Source organism: Python bivittatus, unplaced genomic scaffold, assembly GCF_059951505.1.
Source record: "Python bivittatus isolate LINGU-HERP-01145 unplaced genomic scaffold, Pbiv_v1 ctg000480_np1212, whole genome shotgun sequence".
Lineage (NCBI taxonomy): Eukaryota > Metazoa > Chordata > Lepidosauria > Squamata > Pythonidae > Python > Python bivittatus.
Genome location: NW_028277075.1, coordinates 30,894,419 through 30,913,287, shown reverse-complemented (window position 1 = coordinate 30,913,287; position 18,869 = coordinate 30,894,419). Strand labels below are relative to the sequence as shown.

At 38.5% G+C, this 18,869-nt stretch overlaps 1 protein-coding gene and 1 long non-coding RNA gene across 2 annotated transcripts; one reads left to right on the top strand and one right to left on the bottom strand.

The window, feature by feature from the left end:
* The first annotated feature begins 400 nt into the window (after positions 1-400).
* Positions 401-11,091, top strand: EIF2S1 (eukaryotic translation initiation factor 2 subunit alpha). The gene is made up of 8 exons (XM_007424496.4): positions 401-541; positions 1,408-1,649; positions 1,887-1,966; positions 4,456-4,607; positions 4,936-5,042; positions 6,751-6,848; positions 7,577-7,720; positions 10,568-11,091. The coding sequence occupies exons 2-8, from the start codon at positions 1,409-1,411 to the stop codon at positions 10,691-10,693; spliced, it is 948 nt and encodes a 315-aa protein (XP_007424558.1). The 5' UTR covers positions 401-541; position 1,408; the 3' UTR covers positions 10,694-11,091.
* A 388-nt stretch (positions 11,092-11,479) lies between these two features.
* Positions 11,480-18,848, bottom strand: LOC148214944 (uncharacterized). Its single transcript, XR_015797018.1, has 3 exons — positions 18,659-18,848; positions 17,624-17,684; positions 11,480-12,915 (listed from the first exon to the last, which is right to left on the bottom strand). It is a non-coding gene; the product is annotated as an uncharacterized LOC148214944 (long non-coding RNA).
* Between the last annotated feature and the right edge of the window lie 21 nt (positions 18,849-18,869).

The following is an 18,869-nucleotide window of genomic DNA, read 5'->3' as shown; positions in this document are numbered from 1 at the left end:
GGATAGAAGACGCTTCTTTAGAACCTTTTTTTTTCCTATCATGCGACAGAATTAAAAGTAATTGTGGATCAAGCAGAGTTGGAATTTGGGGGAAGCTGCAGTCTGTAACTTTTGAAATGTTTGCATTAAAATTGCCCAGCGTAGATTAATACCAAAATATTGAGCTTGTTTTTTTAGGTGGAAACCCAAATTTTAGTCTCAAGGGTCACGAACGTTTGTCATGTGGATCACCTTCGGAGAGCAGTGACTGACTTTGGCCGGTCTTGAAAAAGATTGGCTAGTACGGGGAAGCCCAGGATTATAAACTAGACCGGAATTCCATAACTTCCCCCTCCACTTCCGGTTTCCTATCTCTGTGGGCGCCCGTCAGCTTGATTGGCCGAAGTGTCCCGAAGTGCTTCCTGTTGCCTCCCAACAGGAAGAGGCGGGGCGGTGGCTGCGCAGTGTGAGGCTGGGGGCACGCCGAAGCGGGAGTCGGGTACGTGGGGTTGGGCGAGAGTCGAGTCCGAGGCGTTGCGAGTGGGGCCTGTGAAGCGGACAGGTAAGGCTGGGGTAGGGCCTCGGGAGGGGTTTGCTTTGTGGGTTCCCGCACTTGGGCGGCGGCGGCGGCGGAGGAGGAAAGGGGTCGCCATGTCGAAAATTCTTCGAGAATGACCGCCATGAGCCGTTCGGGCTGTCCGTGGGAGATTTGGCGACCGTGAGACCGTCTTTTCCGGTGGTGCCCGCGGAATGGGCTTCCGCCGTGGGCCCGTGGCCCTTCGGACCCGCCCCTCGTCCGTGGGCTCCCCTCGAGATATGTCACAAAGGGGCTCCCGCCCTGCAGCGCCGCCTTTCCTCACGCACTGTTGGTCATAGACGCGCACTTGCAGTCCGGGTGGCGGCGGAGGGCCTGCACGGCGCCCCCCCGAAAGGCTCGTCAGGGCCGGAGATGTAGCTGCAACGGGTGCCAATGTCGGCCCAGGGTGCAGAGAAGGAGAAGGACGCCTCTAGGCGCCGGTCCTCAAACTGGCATGCCTGGTACGGTTAGGCCTCTTCTGGGGCAGGGAAACAGCGTCCTGGAGTCTGTGAAAGTGGCTTAATGGTTTGGGCAATACTTGGGCTGCTGCTTTGGTCGCCTTTTCGTGACCAGCCTTGTCAGATAAGAGGGCAAGAAAGCTGGAGAGGCTGCTGATACTGCTGTCATTTTATTGGCAGTTCATAAAAACGTTTGCCTTCAAATCACATCTGCTTTTGCTGATTTTAGTTACTGTTGCTGTCAGAAACAGAACACAGACACAAGTCTTCCTTCCCGTTGATCCCACTCACCATCAGTGTAACCACCCTGTAAAGTTTTGAGTGAGAGCTATTCCTAATTGTTTTGATTATAAAACAAATTTGTACTTCTGTCTTTCTAACTTATTATTGCAGGATGCCTGGACTAAGTTGTAGGTTTTACCAGCATAAATTTCCTGAAGTAGAAGATGTTGTCATGGTCAATGTCCGGTCCATTGCAGAAATGGGAGCCTACGTTAGTCTTTTGGAATACAACAATATTGAGGGCATGATCTTACTCAGTGAACTGTCCAGGAGACGAATCCGTTCTATAAATAAACTCATTCGAATTGGCAGAAATGAATGTGTTGTTGTCATAAGGGTTGATAAGGAGAAAGGTGAGTTGTGTAACAAATACAGCATTGGCTTTTTACGGTCCATAGGAACATATTTATGGTTTTTAAAAATATTCAATGAGGAAATGATTAAAGTCGTAGAACAGCATACTTGAAGGGATAGCATGCAATAATTTGGAAGAGCAGATCTTTCCTGTTGCGCTTAATACATGGCTTTTTATGAGAGAAAGAAGGGCTTTATGTTTCTGTTAATTGCTTAATATGTTCTGAAATATTTAGGTTATATTGACCTGTCAAAAAGAAGAGTTTCTCCAGAGGAGGCAATTAAGTGTGAAGACAAATTCACCAAATCAAAAACTGTAAGTTCTTGTATTAAATATTTGTCTTCCTGTTTTGTTCAGTAATGAAATACATAATTCTGCTAAAAGTTTCAGCCTGACATTAATATAAAGAAATACAAGGAAGAGCCATACATCTGAAGGTATATTGTATATATTATGAACAGTAGTTTTTTATACCATATTGTCCTGCTCTTGCATGTGTATGCTCATGTTCCAATTACCTATAAAAGCAGAAAACCTAGTTCAGTTCATGGCTACACAATGAGGACTGGCAATTAGCAGATTTTCAGTGTAATGTGTTAATATGACCAAATTAGTATTATGGCTGTTATCAGGGATGTAGTAGTATATTCTGTATGGAGATTTCATGTCACCTAAACATTTCTACATCACAGAACTTTCTGATTATACTGTGAACAATTCTGGAGTGGCAGAATCTTCATTATTTTGTTTTTCCTATTTAATCTGCATGAATGAGTTAATTTCAGGGAAATGGGACTTGGGCTTTTTTCAGACAGTCATGTACAGTTGTGTGAAAAAGAAAGTACACCCTCTTTGAGTTCTATGGTTTTATGTATCAGGACATAATAAAAATCATCTGGTCCTTAGCAGTTCTCAAAAGTAGGTAAATACAACCTCAAATGAACAACAACACATGACATATTACACCATGTCATCATTTATTTTACAGAAAGAAAGCCAAAATGGAGAAGCCATGTGTGAAAAACTAAGTATACCCTTACTGCTTCCATAGATATAAAGACGCTAAGTAGCAGCCAGGTGCTGCTAATCAAATGCCCTTGATCAATTGATCATTAGCAAGTGTGACTACCTCTATAAAAGCCAAAGTTTTAGGAGTCTGCTGGCCTCAAGCATTGAGGTGTGTGTTAACACAATGCCAAAGAGTAAAGACACCAGCAATGATCTTAGAGAAGCAATTGTTACTGCCCATCAATCTGGGAAGTGTTATAAGGCCATTTCCAAACAATTTTAAGTCCATCATTCTACAGTGAGGAAGATTATTCAGAAGTGGAAAACATTCAAGACAGTTGCCAATCTTCCTAGAAGTGGATGTTCCAGCAAATTCACCCCAAGGTCAGACTGTGCAATGCTTAGAGAAATTGCAAAAAATCCAAGAGTTACATCTCAGACTCTATAGGCCTCAGTTAGCATGTTAAATGTTAAAGTTCATGACAGTACAATTAGAAAGACTGAACAAGTATGATTTGTTTGGAAGGGTTGCCAGGAGAAAGCCTCTTCTCTCTAAACAGAACATGGCAGCACAGCTTACTTTTGCAAAGTTGCATCTGAACAAATCACAAGACTTCTGGAACACTATCCTTTGGACAGATGAGACCAAAGTGGAGATGTTTGGCCATAATGCACAGCACCATGTTTGGCGAAAACCAAACACATCATATCAGCACAAACATCTCATACCAACCGTCAAGCATGGTGGTGGAGGGTTGATGATTTGGGCTTGTTTTGCAGCCACAGGACCTGGGCACCTTGCAATCATTGAGTCGACCATGAATTCCTCTGTTGACCAAAGTATTCTAGAGTCAAATGTGAGGCCATCTGTCCGACAGCTAAAGCTTGGCCAACATTGGGTCACGCAACAGGACAATGATCCCAAGCACACCAGCAAATCTACAACAGAATGGCTGAAAAAGAAAAGAATCAAGGTGTTGTAATGGCCCAGTCAAAGTCCAGACCTCAACCCAATTGAAATGCTGTGGCGGGACCTCAAGAGAGCTGTGCGTAGACAAATGCCCGCAAACCTCAATGAACTGAAGCAATGTTGTAAAGAAGAGTGGGCCAAAATTCCTCCACAACAATGTGAGGGACTGATAAAGTCATGCAAAGAACGATTACTTCACGTTATTGCTGCTAAGGGTGGTTCTACAAACTATTGAATCATAAGTTGTACTTAGTTTTTCACACATGGCTTCTCCATTTTGACTTTCTTTTTGTAAAATAAATGATGACATGGTGTAATATATCATGTGTTGTTGTTCGTCTGAGTTTGTATTTACCTACTTTTGAGAACTGCTAAGGACCAGATGATTTTTATTATGTCCTGATATGTAAACCCATAGAACTCAAAGAGGGTGTACTTTCTTTTTCACACAACTGTATATGCTCTACTGCAAAGAGAAGCAAAAGTCAGTACACCATTTAGTAAATAAATTCATAGAATATACTTAATGCATTTTTCTCAGCTTTAGAAGAATTGCTTAGCTTCTGACCTCTTTGGATGTGTCAGGTATATCAAAAGATTCTAAAAAGATACTATGGCAGGACACAAGGGCATGAAGGTTTTATCTGGATCAGGAAGTTTGAATGTGGGCACACTGATGAAATATTTGACATGTTAAGAAAAGGCATCTTCTGTGCATATTGCATGAGATTTTCAGCCTTTAGTAATGTTTCATTGAATTAGGATTCATTGTGTTAAAGTTTGTAATGTTGCACTCTCATGCAACTTTTTCCCTGCTTCTACCCAGGTTTACAGCATCCTTCGCCATGTTGCTGAGGTTTTAGAATACACAAAGGATGAACAGCTGGAGAGCCTGTTTCAGAGAACTGCTTGGGTATTTGATGACAAGTACAAAAAGCCTGGATATGGTGCATATGATGCCTTCAAACTTGCTGTCTCGTAAGTAAAGATGCCTTTCTAATATTTCACTATGGTTTAGAAATTGGAGGACAGATTTGTGCATTCCTTGTTTTTATGCAGATTTCTGCATCCTTATCACTGTTACTCAGGAAGTAGATTTTTCGTTATTGTGAAGACACAGAAGCATGCAAGCCTACTCCTATCTATCAAATCTACTCCTATCTTTCACCATCTGATTTTCAGGAGGAGGAAAAAGTGTTTAAATACTTGCATAGTTTATTGTTTCTATAATTCCTCCTCTTGTCTCTTTTTGTATATAATTTAGGAAATCCTGGTAAGGTTTACTTTGATTGTTATTTTTACATAGCGACCCCACAATCCTCGATGGACTGGATTTGACAGAAGACGAAAAGCGCGTGCTAATTGACAATATCAATAGACGTTTGACACCACAGGCAGTCAAAATTCGAGCAGGTGAGTCCCAAAAACTGGCTAAGAAAATTGATCTTGTTTATTAGGGGTAAGTTCATTATTATAGTCTTATAGAAGAACATTCTGTATACTAGAATGAAGAAAATGTCCATTAGGGGATATACAATGAAGACATGTTGAGTGCTCCTTTTTGCTTTATGGTAAATCTAAAGATATTATTACCTGAAATTGTGATTACCTTGGGCTCATTGACAGCTTGAACAGTAAGCGTGATGACTAGGAATGTTTGCGTGGGTATAGATTAGGGGGGTGAATTTCACAGTGTTATGTTTCAAAAAACAGACTTTTTTGTTGAATATGTTATCCAAACAATCATTTAATTCCCTTAAGGAATAGAGCGAGAAAAAGTCAAATAGTTTTCTGGGATGCTAGCTTCACAGGATAGACTGGGATTGGAAAGTTTCTGAAAACGTAAGGAATCAGGCTCATTGGCAGAGAGATGAAAAAAATTACATTAGATGTTGTGAAAGAGGAATCATTTAGAAGGTGAAGAAGGACATTAAGGAAAAGAACACTACAAAGCAATGAAATAAACCAAGTAGGGTCTAATAAGAGGACGAGGGTTGAAATTCGGAGTGACGTGAGCCAGCTGCCTAAAACTTTAGCCCCAGCTCATAGAGATCTTAATGAGTGGAGGAGAAACAGATCTTAATTAATAGACAGAGAAGAAATAGCTAAATATACAATTAGAGAAGACTACCCTGTTTTACACAATATTGTCACTTTGGACTTTCTGTATAATTAATTTACCATTCAGTTGAATCAGAGTTGAACTCAGAGTATACAAATACTGGGTAATAGATTCTTATTACGTGAAGCTTATTACTAATTGACTGTTAATGTTTAAAGTTATTTGAGCAGTTTTAAGTCTGAATATACATATTTATGTTTTAAGGAAGCATCATTCCCTAAAGCTTTTAATAAGGAATATGGAAACCCTCAGCCTTATTTTCCTCTTATGTAAGGGCACGCTTAACTTCAGCAATGCTAGTTAAATATATCAATAGATTCTGAGTCACCAAATAGTTAGCTAATCCTGACATGTCTGCTGCTCCATAACTTAATTCTGTAAATTTGGGGTACCAGCGAATTAACAAGATGCATCAATTCTGTGATTCTGTTATCTTTACTAATCAGAAATATTCCACTGTGACTAGAAAAATGTGGAGCATTTCTGCCAAAAGACATTCTACCGGTATGAGGGATGAATACTAAAAAACAGGGGTTTTTTCAAATACCAAACCACTTGGGAACTCAGAGGGGGAGGTGAAAGAAGGGAGTCTGGCCATTTGTTACTAGTTGGTGGAGTGGGGTGGTAGTATGTCTAAATAAGGAAGTGCCCACCTCCTTGTCAATTGTCATGATATCATAGATTTTATTGGCAGTAGATACCAATCATGGACTGCAAAGGGGGGAAAGGCTGCAGACAAGGACAAGAAAACGTGTCTTCTGCTTCCTGTGTTCCAACCTAACCATATTATAGATTAAGTGCAAATCTTAACATATTTTTCCTTGGGATCGTCTCCTAGCCTATGGCCTCTTGGTGGTTAGAAATATTTTTATTTTCCATTTGCATTTATCTTTAAAATACAATGCTATTGAACCACATATATTTGATTGCTAAAGATTTTAATTTTGGGTTTTTTTTTAAAACAACATTTTTAATATACCAAAATTATGGCTTTTTTAGATATTGAAGTGGCGTGTTACGGCTATGAGGGTATCGATGCAGTAAAGGAAGCTCTGCGAGCTGGCCTAAGCTGTTCTACAGAGAGTATGCCAATCAAAGTAAGTGGGCATCCTTTGAAATGGTTCTTCTGGAAAATCTTGAATACAAAAAAATTCTAACATCCTCCTGTGGTTTAATCCTCGTACCAGGGTTAGTCTGTTCATGAATAGGAATGGGATTGAGAAGAAAGGAGAGATCTGTCTTGGGAATAGTGGACCTTAAAAAAAGCCAATTACAACTTTAAAATGGCCCAATTGGATAAATTATTTTAGCAATTTATGTTATAAAACATTGCATTTTGAAAGCATAGGAAAACATCCCCTTTATGTAAGAAGTTAAACAGATTTACAGGCAATTCTTGTTATTCATGGTAGTTAGGTTTTGTGAAAATGACATGAATACCGAATTAGTGAATGCTGAAACCTCTGTGCACTTCAGGCAATTCCAATATTTTGCCATTCCGTATGTCTACGAATAAGCTCGAGGTGCTGCGAGTACTGATTTTGGGGTTACAAATACATTTTCATGAATAAGCGAATTTCATGAATAAGCGAATAACGAGGATTGCCTATGTATCATGGAGTTCTCGTAATTTAAAAGCTTATTTTGTAGTATTTTCCCAAAATACTAGAAATGGGCTCCTTCAAGAAGAACAGTATGAAATAAGCCCAGGGGTTTTTTTGGTGTTAGTTCATGATTTAAATAATACATGATCTTTTATCAGCAGCTTTGTGGAGCAGGTTAAAAATTGTGAAAGCAAGTCTAATATTACCTCATTCTTTTTTAGATAAATCTAATAGCTCCTCCTCGATATGTGATGACCACAACAACGCTTGAAAGGACTGAAGGTCTTTCTGTCCTCAGCCAAGCCATGGCTGTCATTAAAGAAAAAATTGAAGAGAAGAGAGGAGTCTTTAATGTGCAGATGGAAGTAAGTATTTTGTGTTCACTTAGGCTGGGATCAGGGGCACTCAGAGGGGTGGTGAAAACATCAAGCTGAGTTGCCATCTTGACTTTTTTGAACCCTCCCTCTCCTTGCAGACCCCTTTGCCTCTGATCCTCAGTGCTATACCTGCAACTGTAAATATTGCCACGTGGGGGTCCCTTGGTTCTTGCAGTCTCCAACTAGGAGCAAGGACTTTACAAATTTTTCTTTTTCCACTTGGAAAGTTAGATTAGCAAATGTTCCTTCTATAAGTCTATGCTTCAAAGCATGTGCTCTGTTTTCACTGGTGTAGAAGTGGCTCAGAAAGTTAGGAAAATGTTGTTTCCTCTGTTTCTCATATACTTCCTGCTTGCTCAACTCCATTTTTATTGGCTGTGTAGATAGATCACAGTGTAGATGCTAAGTCAAAAATTTAGAAAGACACAAGAAAACCTTACAGCTCATCACAAGGGTTTCTTAAGTGGATGAAAAAGGGAATTGGAAAAAACCAAATTGATCTGGTTAGCATTGCTGTTGCCTTGCTTTTTTTGAACACTGCCATTAAGCAAGTTTTCAGGTGGAGGGAACAGGAGAGAAATAGTAGGGAAAGGAGAAGGAAAGGAATATAAAAAACAATATTTAGGGAGAAATATAACCAGAAGAAAGATACTGAGTAAAGGTAAGTGTCTCTATATTTCAAATTTTAATTATTCCAGCACATCAGAGTACTCTTCCCTAAGTGAACACCCCAAACCAGAATAGATTTTGAATGGGTTTATGGGGAGGAGTAGAAATCTGGTAATACTGGATGGAATTCTTAACAACCTATCTCTCTGTATACCCCACCCAAGTGTGTATAGTGGAATCAGGTCCAAAAGTGCTTTCCTTCAGGTATTCTCATTTTACACTATAGAATGTTATATCAGTGTGTTTTCAATCTTAACATTGAATAATCATCAAAATTGGGGTTCTGAACACCAAGGAATAATTTACATTGAAAGAGGTTTGCCACCTAAAAAATTGGCTCTACAGGGGATGGGTTATAGCCCTTCCCCTGTAGGTAGGCTAATACCTCTTATTTTGTTGTAGAAGCAAAAAGTAACATTTTAATCGAAAAGATACTAGAATAAATTAAATGTATAGTTACGGGTGTGCAGGAAACAGAAAAAATTGTTTTAAACTAAGAACTTACCACATTCAAGAAATTTCTGCTGAATTATTTCATATTGATTGTAGCTCAGTGGAAACAAAACTCAAAATTGTTGTTTTTTTGGACAAAACAACATCCCGGAGATCCCAGAGTGATTTTATGGGATGAGTAGGGCAAGGCTTATATGCATTGCCGCATCCTTTTCTTAGCAGCAACCACCACAGCACATTCCACTATTCTGCCTGCTCTGCCAATTTTCTGAGCACCTTCCACTCCTCTGTTGCTGCCATTCATGTTCCATCATGGCATATCCTATCAACCTCCCCCACCCCCTGATCTTCCCAGCGCCTTCCCTTCTCTTTCACCCCTCAGCTGCCACCACCCTTAGCTGCCTGGATTAGCCATGATTCGGGAACCTGGATTTGGAATTATAAAGCCCCATTTCATTCCAGATACGGACTAAAACATCCAATCACACATTTTCGTTCAGTCATAGGCTACCTAAAACCAGTTACTCCATGCATGGAACATTTCACACACATGCACATTACTGCTTGTAGTTTCCAAAATTTATCCTGAGTTTTCTGTTCATTAGAATTGTCATTTCTGAACATCTTAGTAGAGCAAAAGCAGGTATCCTAATGCTCCATAGTCTCATACAATTCCTTTAAGCCCTGAATGCTGCTCCTAGAGCTCTACTCTACAACAGTTGCCTCTGAATTTTATGTGGTAGAAGAAGAAAATTATTAAATATAAGTAATCATATTAAACTGATATTGAAGTAATGAAATACAGTTTAGCTTCAGTCAAGTTAATTTTTTTTGTTCTTGTTCAGTCAGTTTTGGGAAATGCACCTTTTGGGTTCAAATAAATTTATATCCTTGCAGAGTGTTTCTGGAAACTATATGTTTAATAAATAAGCAAAAATAACACATGATTGGCTCCATTTAGGCAGACACTGAATTATTACAGCAAGTCTACCACAAATCCAACTTGGATTGCATTGGACTAGACCATTTGCATTTGTTATGAAAAATCCATGAAGAGCATTTGGGTGCTACCTTTTACACCATTTTGAACTTTTGACTCTCCAGCAATGCAAAATCCTGAATCCAATGAATTCAGCTCAGTACAGAGTCTATCCCTCCCTTGTCCCTCACTTTTTCTAATAATTATAGCATTTAGGACTGGGTTCCTTAATTCAACAGAGCGTGCTGCAGATTCTCTGCTAAAGAACTTTCAGAATCATATTATTAAATAATGTGCATTTACAATGTTCATCTTGCCTGTTTTAGACAAGCAAATCTCAATAAATGTTACAATAGATCTCCTTCATAGTTTTGTATTTCTGTACATTCTTATAGCAAGCATAAAGACTATTTTCTCCTATGGGCTTAGAATTTACAGTTCTTTTTCTTCCTTTTTCAAGGAGTTTACAATCTAATTAATGGAGATGGGAAGAGGCCAATGAAATCTACATTGATAAAAATAAATGAAATATTGATACCAAACCATAGATAGGCAATGGCAGCCCCTCCCAGTGGCAGTCATCACAGTTGCAAATGAGTTTGGCTGCATATAATTGCTGTTTTTTTTGTATTTGGACAAGTCAGTTGCATGTTTAATTAAAAGTACATCTGCTTAAACAGTTGCTGGATCACACTGAAAAATAACTAAATGTTGATCACTTTATCACTTCACAGCCCAAGGTGGTAACTGACACTGATGAGACTGAGCTTGCAAGGCAGTTGGAAAGGTTGGAGCGTGAGAATGCTGAAGTGGATGGAGATGATGATGCTGAGGAGATGGAAGCAAAAACTGAAGATTAAATTCATTGGAATGACAATATAGATGAAATTATGCTTTCATGCAAATAACTAAAGACACCTAGAGATGACTGATGAGGTATCATTGTTAAAAATGCCACAGGAACAGACTTGAAATACTTTCAAGTTTTTAATGAGACCAAATTTTGAACAGACAAGAAACCATCTGCTACAGTGTGTTGCTTGATTTCCTCAATGGGAAGGTGCTTCTCACTGAATACTTAAACCTTTTCCCTCATAATAATCCAAGCCTACTTTGATGACTCTTCTTAGTATTTTCACATCTTATACATTCAGATTGGCAACTGGTTCACTATGTTGTGTCAGTGAGTTTCTGAGGATTAAATCAATATTCCTCCACAGACTGCACTGAAGCATTCAATAAATGTATTGGATATTTACTTGGATTTCATTTCTTCCTTTTCACATTCATAAAAGAAATCTAGTGCAAAGAGCTAAAGTGGGAAGAGTAGCTTTTAGCTCTTGAAGATGGTAGTTCACATGTGTTTAACCAATAAGTCCTGATCTCTAAATAGTTCATAATCAGTTTTCATTATACAAGTAACTTTAGGGCTACCTCATATACAACTTTTTGTACTTTCAAGGCACCAAGAATAAATGATTCCTTTGGGGTTTTTTTGTTTTTGTTTTTACAGTTCCAGTGATGAAGTAATGCATTAGCCTTCCTCTTATTTTGTAGGCTTTTCTTTTACATTTTGAGTATATAGTGCCTTAGACAGAACAAAAGGGTTTTTTCCTACTCTACAAGGTAAACCATAAATTATCTCATTTGTAGTACGAGGAAATACTGGGTTCAATTGCCTAAATAAGTTTATTAGGAGGATGGTACATCTTGTGCTTGCTTGTTTGCTTATCTGCCGCATCAAACTTCATTTCTATATCCTATCAAATACTAACTTACATGCACTAAAACTAGGGTTTACTAAATTTCATTGCTCTTTTTTCTTAAATACTTTGCTATTTTATGTAAGAATTTTCTGTTCTTACGTATATGAAAATCAGAAGCTGGTAAGACTTCTAGGTAAATTAGTATTTTTTTTTCTTTCTAATAGTAACCTCAACAATTTTTTTAATTGTAGTAGCTTATAATAGTATACAATTTTTTTCCTACCACTGGCTATCATGCAACTGTAACAAACTGACTTATTGCTTTAAAAGGTTTCAAAATGTTGTTCTGCGTTCCTATTTTCTGTTCCAAAGATTTAAATCTCTGTGAAGCATTTCCAAAATTGAAAAAACTAGGAGTGATAAAACCTTTGTTCAAAAGAAAATTGGTACAAAGAGAACAGGTTACTTTCGTTTGTTGAAAATCGTTTGGAGATAATACAAAAATAATTCTACATTCATAGCTAAGTGGCTGGCATACAATCCCTGAAAGTGGGATCCCTATTGGGAAGCCTCTGTTTAACGGATCCAGATTTTGTACATTTTTAACTCAGAATTCACGATCAGATCATATTGTACTTAAATGTAATCTGCATCAATCTAGTATGCAGATTTTGCAGATCCAGGCTGGTTTCAGATTTAGGGGGTAGGAGTGACATTCTGCCACCGTAAGATCTGTTTGTTTAGGTAGGGCTTAGATCTGTTACACTGAAGGGGTCTTTCTACTACTTCTATGGTTCTCTTTGGTTCTGAATGACTGTGAAAAGGTCAAAGTAAAATTTAATGGCCAACAGTATTTCTTATTTGGTTTTTAGAGCTTTGAGTATATCACAAATCATATTCATAAATCCTAAATTTAGTTCTGAGAAACCTCCAGTCCATGAGTATGTCTGTGCTTACTAAAGTTCTCCACCTGGCCTGCTAGCTCCTTATGAGGATTCTGCACCCATCTCTGAGGAAAAAGCAGTTATCTCTGACAAGCAGTGGTAAGGGATGGGGGCTTTATTCTCTTTTTGTTATTAATGCAGGTTGTTTTAAATAGTAATTTGGAGACACTTTTGCTAGAGAAAGAGAGCTAATGCTTCAGATAGAACAGCCCTCCATTGGATTAAATGCTGTCATAGTGCTATTTTGAATTAAACATACCAGAGATGACTTTATGGCAAACGTACGCATTCTGTAGTGCAATCCTGTATATATGTCTATTTAGAAAGTTTCCCATTTTAATCTTATTCTCAGAGTAGTGGGTGTGGATTTACAATCTTCAAATTTGTATCAGGTCTTCCCTTCACAGCAAAATATACTTGATTCTCACAAGTCTGTAAAATAAAAAGAGTGAATGATAACCTGTGGTCCTAAGGCAACCTGTGGCCCTCATATCTGAGTAAGGAATATTTTTGCTGGTATTTCTAATCTATATGTCCATGACATGACATTCAGCCATATATCATGGCTTACAAACACTGGCTAAAATACTACAGTTTAGTATGATGTGTGAAACAAATCCATAGAAAGTTTCCAAGAAACATTACCATAGTGTTTCAAGTTTCAATAGAAATTGCAGATATTCTGCGTACAGTATTTGACTTTCAATAGCATTGCAGAAGTAAAGATGCCATTGGTAAACTGGAGTCTTCTGTCCTGCATATACATATCAATATTTGCTGTGGTGGGAAAGTTGTAACATTTCTGAAAATTGAAGCTGAGAAAAGAACAATCTCATTTTTTTCCCCTGGAATTTAAGGAAATTTGAAATAATTTTAAGGACCCTCCAGATTCCAAGTCATTTTAGGTCATATGCTTCCATTTTTTATCTCTATTCTATCTAAAAAACATCTAATTATTTAATAAATGCCTAATTTACAAGGTAAATCATCCTGCAAATTATTTCATTTGCAAGAGAAAATTTTCAGAACTGCAGGCCGCTTTTGACATCAACCTCGACAGGTGGTTTGTTACTGCAAGCTCCCTCCCACTATGTGGGGAGTCTATAAAACCAAAGATAGATAATTTGAGAACTAATTAGACCTTACAGCTATGTCTGTTTCCCTGATCTGACATCACTGTCTGAATTTAGTTTAGTCCATACAAGTTTCTACTTGTTTTCTTCCATATGGGGACACGTTTAGCATTTGAGAAGTTTCTTGTGATAGTAAAAAACCCACATTTCAGCATTAAGTGGTATGTAGAACGGGTAACTTCAGATGCGGTTCACTTGTGTCTGTAGGGTGGGAGGAGACAGCTACTTTCTGCAATGTCCAGGAATTTATTCTCTTTATGTGTAAAGTACAGGTTGACTGATAATATTTTAATGCAAATTAGTATGGACACATATGTTTAAGAATTAATTACAATGTTTGTCCTATGTGTGTTTTTTGTTACCTAACAGTTTTCATACAATGAATTGTTCATAATCATTTCAAATGCTAAGGGGAAGTATAAGTGGGATGTTGATGATTTATTTATTTTATTTATTTATTAAATTTCTCCCCCACCCATCTCCCCCCAATGGGGGACTCTTGGCGACTCACATAAAACATTAAAACCATAAATACATATAAATACATAAAACATCAAAATTTAAAAAACATTACTAAAAAAGAGGAAAAGGAGAGTCCAAGAAGATTATTATTATTGGCATTGAAAAGGTCAGCACAAACACAAAAATAGCTCAGCTGTTGATGGAAAACTATAAATTGAACAGAAAGATAAGAATTGGGGAACTGGGAAGGATAGTGGGGTGGAATGGGGGAGAGAAAGCTGTGAGATGCAGATTCTCAAGAAAAATATGACTTAAAAGGACACGGGAGTAAAGTATCACATGAAAACTAGAAGGCAGGAAATCTACTTTTGATACACCCTAGCCATCCATGAAATGTTCAAGTAATTCCAGACTTGAGTGTCTGGAGAGCAGAAGGCCTCCAAGAACACAGGGATTAGACCATCTCTGGGCTATAAAATAAATAAAAATATTTACATAGGGCTGACCCATATGTAAAGTAGAAAGCAAGCTATTGGCGTCTATTCTAGAACCCAGTCATAAACTTAAAAACAGATGTTGGCTTTCCCCACCAGTATACTCCACAATACAAACAAATTTGCTGACATGATCTGCTGATTTAGTGACTAACGCTGCGTTGTCTGTGACTCACACTATTAGAATTCAGATTGTTTTCCTGGGTGGGAAAGCAAGTAATTAGGAGCCATACAAGAATAACATTAACTTTTTCCCTCCTACTTTCTTATCTCCAGCATTCCTTTTCGAAATCATGCTTTGACCATAAAAGTATTTTTCTAGAAAACTAGTAAACCTCACAATGAGGAAAAATGTTGCTGATACCTTAATCCTAAAGCTTTCACCTTATCTATAGCTCTGTAAGTTGCTATTGTGTATAGCAGTGTTTCTCAACCGTAGGAACTCTACGGTACCCCATGCTGGCTGGGGAATTCTAGGAGTTGAAGTCCATACATCTTAGAGTTCCTACAGCTGAGAAACACTGGTGTGTAGGGTCACTTACTACTCTCTAAAGGTAGCATACAATTTCCATAAGAAGCAGCAGTTTCCACCCAAAGGAGTGTAAATACTTCCTCGCTGTTCTTAAGGCCTTCCATAGAAAAGGGTTGCAAATCTTTTGGAGCAACTTTTAGGATATATGGGAATGACAAAGGGAAGCTGCCTACTGATTTCATTTATACCTCTGTGGCAGAGGTAGGGCCATACATATGGAGATCTTCACACTAGTCAGTAGGAAGCCCTTTAATAACAACCTATTTATATTTCTGCATGGTTGGTTTGGCTTGATTTTTAACAAATGTGTATGGATCTACTTAGAAGTAATACCCAAGTAAATTTATATATTAATATGGCCTTAACTATTCTGGAAAGTTAAGTGCAGCACACTCCTACATATCCTTAACTGAAAGTAGGCCCAACGACAACTGGTTTTATTCCCATGGAAAAGTGTGTACAGGTAGTCCTCAACTTACAACCGCAACTGGGACTGGAATTTCCGTCGCTTAGCAACAGCAATCCCTGCAGTCCCAGTAGCCATCATTAAACAAATCCCACAATCGTTAGGCGACGCAACTTCCTGCCAGCTTCCTACAACCAAGGCAGTGGGGAAGCCGGCAGGAAGTTGCAAGTCCCAGGTGACTCACAAACAGGCCAGCAGGCAGATAAGTGGTGGTGCACAATGGTGTGAGTGAGGTGCAGCAAGGGCTGGGGAGGATGCACGGGGGTATGTGAATGTGCGAGGGAGGTGCAGCAAGGCTCAGGGAGGGTGAGTAGGGGTGCACGAGGGTGTGTGGGAGCTGCGGCGAGGCTTGGGGAGGGTGGGCGGGGGGTGCGTGAGTGGCCAGCACCCTATCTCTATGTTTTACCACACACCATTTTGAAGTATTCCATTCCCACTGCATTCAACTTATGAATCTCCTGGCAACTCTTACTTCCATATAACAAAATGGGCAGAAATACATTTTATACACAACCTTGTATGCTGTTTTGAGTTCCTGAATGAACAGCAGGATACCAACCTAATAAATTAAATACATTCTCACTTTTTAAAAACATTTATTCCTCGTAGCAGACCACTTACTCTCCACTACTGCAATCATTCATTCTATTTTCCCTGTGACACAACTACCTTAATCTTTGATGTGTTAATTTTTAGAGCCATATACCTCACTACATTATACAATTTAAGTTTCACTGCAAATCATTTGGCTTCTCTGCCAGTAACATGGCATCATGTGCATGTAAAAGTATACATGTATTCCCAACTCAGACATCTCTACTATCAAGCACCTTAAGCATTCCTTACATATTTATGTACATCGTTCTCTCATCTTCATTTCTGCAGCAATCATTCTCTTATTTGCATTTTTTTTAAAAAATCCACAGCTTCTTTCACTTCATCATTCCACAAAACATCCTTTTCATACTCCATTAGTCAAATTCACACACTTCTGTAGCATTATATAATTCTTTTCACCCTCTTCCAAGTTGCTTCCACATTCCTTATGTCTACTTTCCGTTCATTATACTGGGAGATTAATCTATCTTTTAATTGTTCATACACTACTCATGCTTTCTCATCCTGCAGTTGTTCTACTTCCACTGTAGCTTCTTTTACTTCTTTCTGTTTCTTCCATGTTACTTTTTTTCCCAAGATCCACTCTTCACACTTCCAAAAAATGGTCTGTTTTATTTAGAACCTTTCCTTAATCCTCTGTGCTTCAATAAGTACCTCAACCTTTCCTAATAAATTATCAAATAATGCTTTCAGATTTATGTCCATTACTTTGCCATGTGTACATATGAATAGATCTAAATCTATTACCTCCAAGGTCCCTTCCAACCCTATGATTCCATGATTCAATGTATTTGGAATAAACAGACATTTTTCTAAGTAGATACTTATTCTCTTTCATTCTTGTGTCTCCAAATGGCCCAATAATTTTTTCTGTACTCTCTCATCTCATTTCCACCCATCCATTCAAGACTTCTAGCACAATATTTTTCCCACTGGATTGCATTCATTCAAATGTTGCACAGGTTTTTTGTTTTTTTAAAAAACATATCAGATTCTTTCATTATCACCCATCACTGGAGGTAATATGCAACTATCACCTACCTATAATTTCCTACTTTCCTACAGATCCACAACAACTCAGATGACATCAGTTCATACTTTCTGAAATTCGTTCTAGCCCATTCACTCATAATTAAACCTATACAGTGGTACCTCGGTTCACGAACTTAATTCGTTCCACGATTCTGGTCGCGAGCTGAATTGGTCGCAAACCGAATCAAATTTCCCCATAAGGTTCAATGTAAATAAGGTTAATCCATTCTGACCCCTACAAACGTGGTCGCAAACCGAATTGGTCGCAAACCGAATCAAATTTCCCCATAAGGTTCAATGTAAATAAGGTGAATCCGTTCTGAACCATATGTATTTGTTTTTTAACCACAAAAATATGAAACAAAGTACAGTACAGTACAGTATGAAGAGAGAGAACACTAACCTTGCTTGAGGTGACACCAAAAAGCTTCACAGAAAATGTCTGTCTGCAACCGCAATCTCACCTAGAGGAAACCACAACCACGTGTCAGAGCAGGGAAGATGGCCGCGGGTCATGTTCGTCACCCGATGCGGAGTTTGTGAACGGAAGCAAAATTTTGCAAATGCTGCTGTTCACAAACTGAATTGTTTGTGAACAGAAGCGTTCGTGAATCGAAGTATTACTTTACCTTCACTTCCCTGCACATATTCATCAACTTTATTCCACAAGATCAGGGCACCTTTACTCAGATTTATAACATCCTTCTCCTTTTTATTTTCTTTCTTTCTTTTATTCCGCCTATATTATTTTTATAAATAACTCAAGGCGGCAAATATGCTAATACTCCTTCCTCCTCCTATTTTCCCCATGACAACAACCCTGTGAGGTGAGTTGGGCTGAAAGAGTGTGATTGGCCCAAAGTCACCCAGCCGGCTTTCCTGCCTAAGAGGGGCCTAGAACTCACAGTCTCCTGGATTCTAGCCTGGAGCCTTAACCACTAGACCAAACTGTCTCTCTCAGTTTCACAGGCAAACAATATATTTTTCTTTCTTTCATTTCATTTGTTAATTCATGCTCTTTATCATTCACTCCTTTTACTTTCCAGATTGCAGTCTTCTATATGCTATATTCATCCCTAGATGGATCCATAGAAATTTATCTCCACTGTCCATCTTGGTTTTGATCAATCAAGGCTTTCACATAATGCTTTTTAGTAAGATAGAGAAGGTGTAGATTTGATTACCAGCCTTAATCATACCATTTGCAACATTCCCTATTAAAGACAGCACCACCAGTTTTGTCATATTTTGGCCAGTGTACTTGCTACAACAGCTCAATCAAAGTCCAGTTTTATTCCAAGCATGTTGTTCATGCTATTCTATACAAGCCAGGACTGTTAGCCTAGAGACTACTTTCCAAACTAATATCCTGCTGCCCACATCCCACCAACTCAGAAGTACATGCTATACTGACAGTCAGGATGTTAATATATCAAACCTTGGAAACTCCCAGTGAGCAAAACGTTGTAGCCTCCGGTAAGTTCTTGGCTTCCACATACCAGAGTCTTCTTCCTGTGATGTGTAATCAAATGTCTGACTCATATTACCTGAGACACTCAATCAGTTTGAGTCTTTACAGTACAATTGCAAATAGGGCTTCATGGAATGACCTTGTTCAGAGTTTTGTAATCTTTTAAGGACAGGTGCTC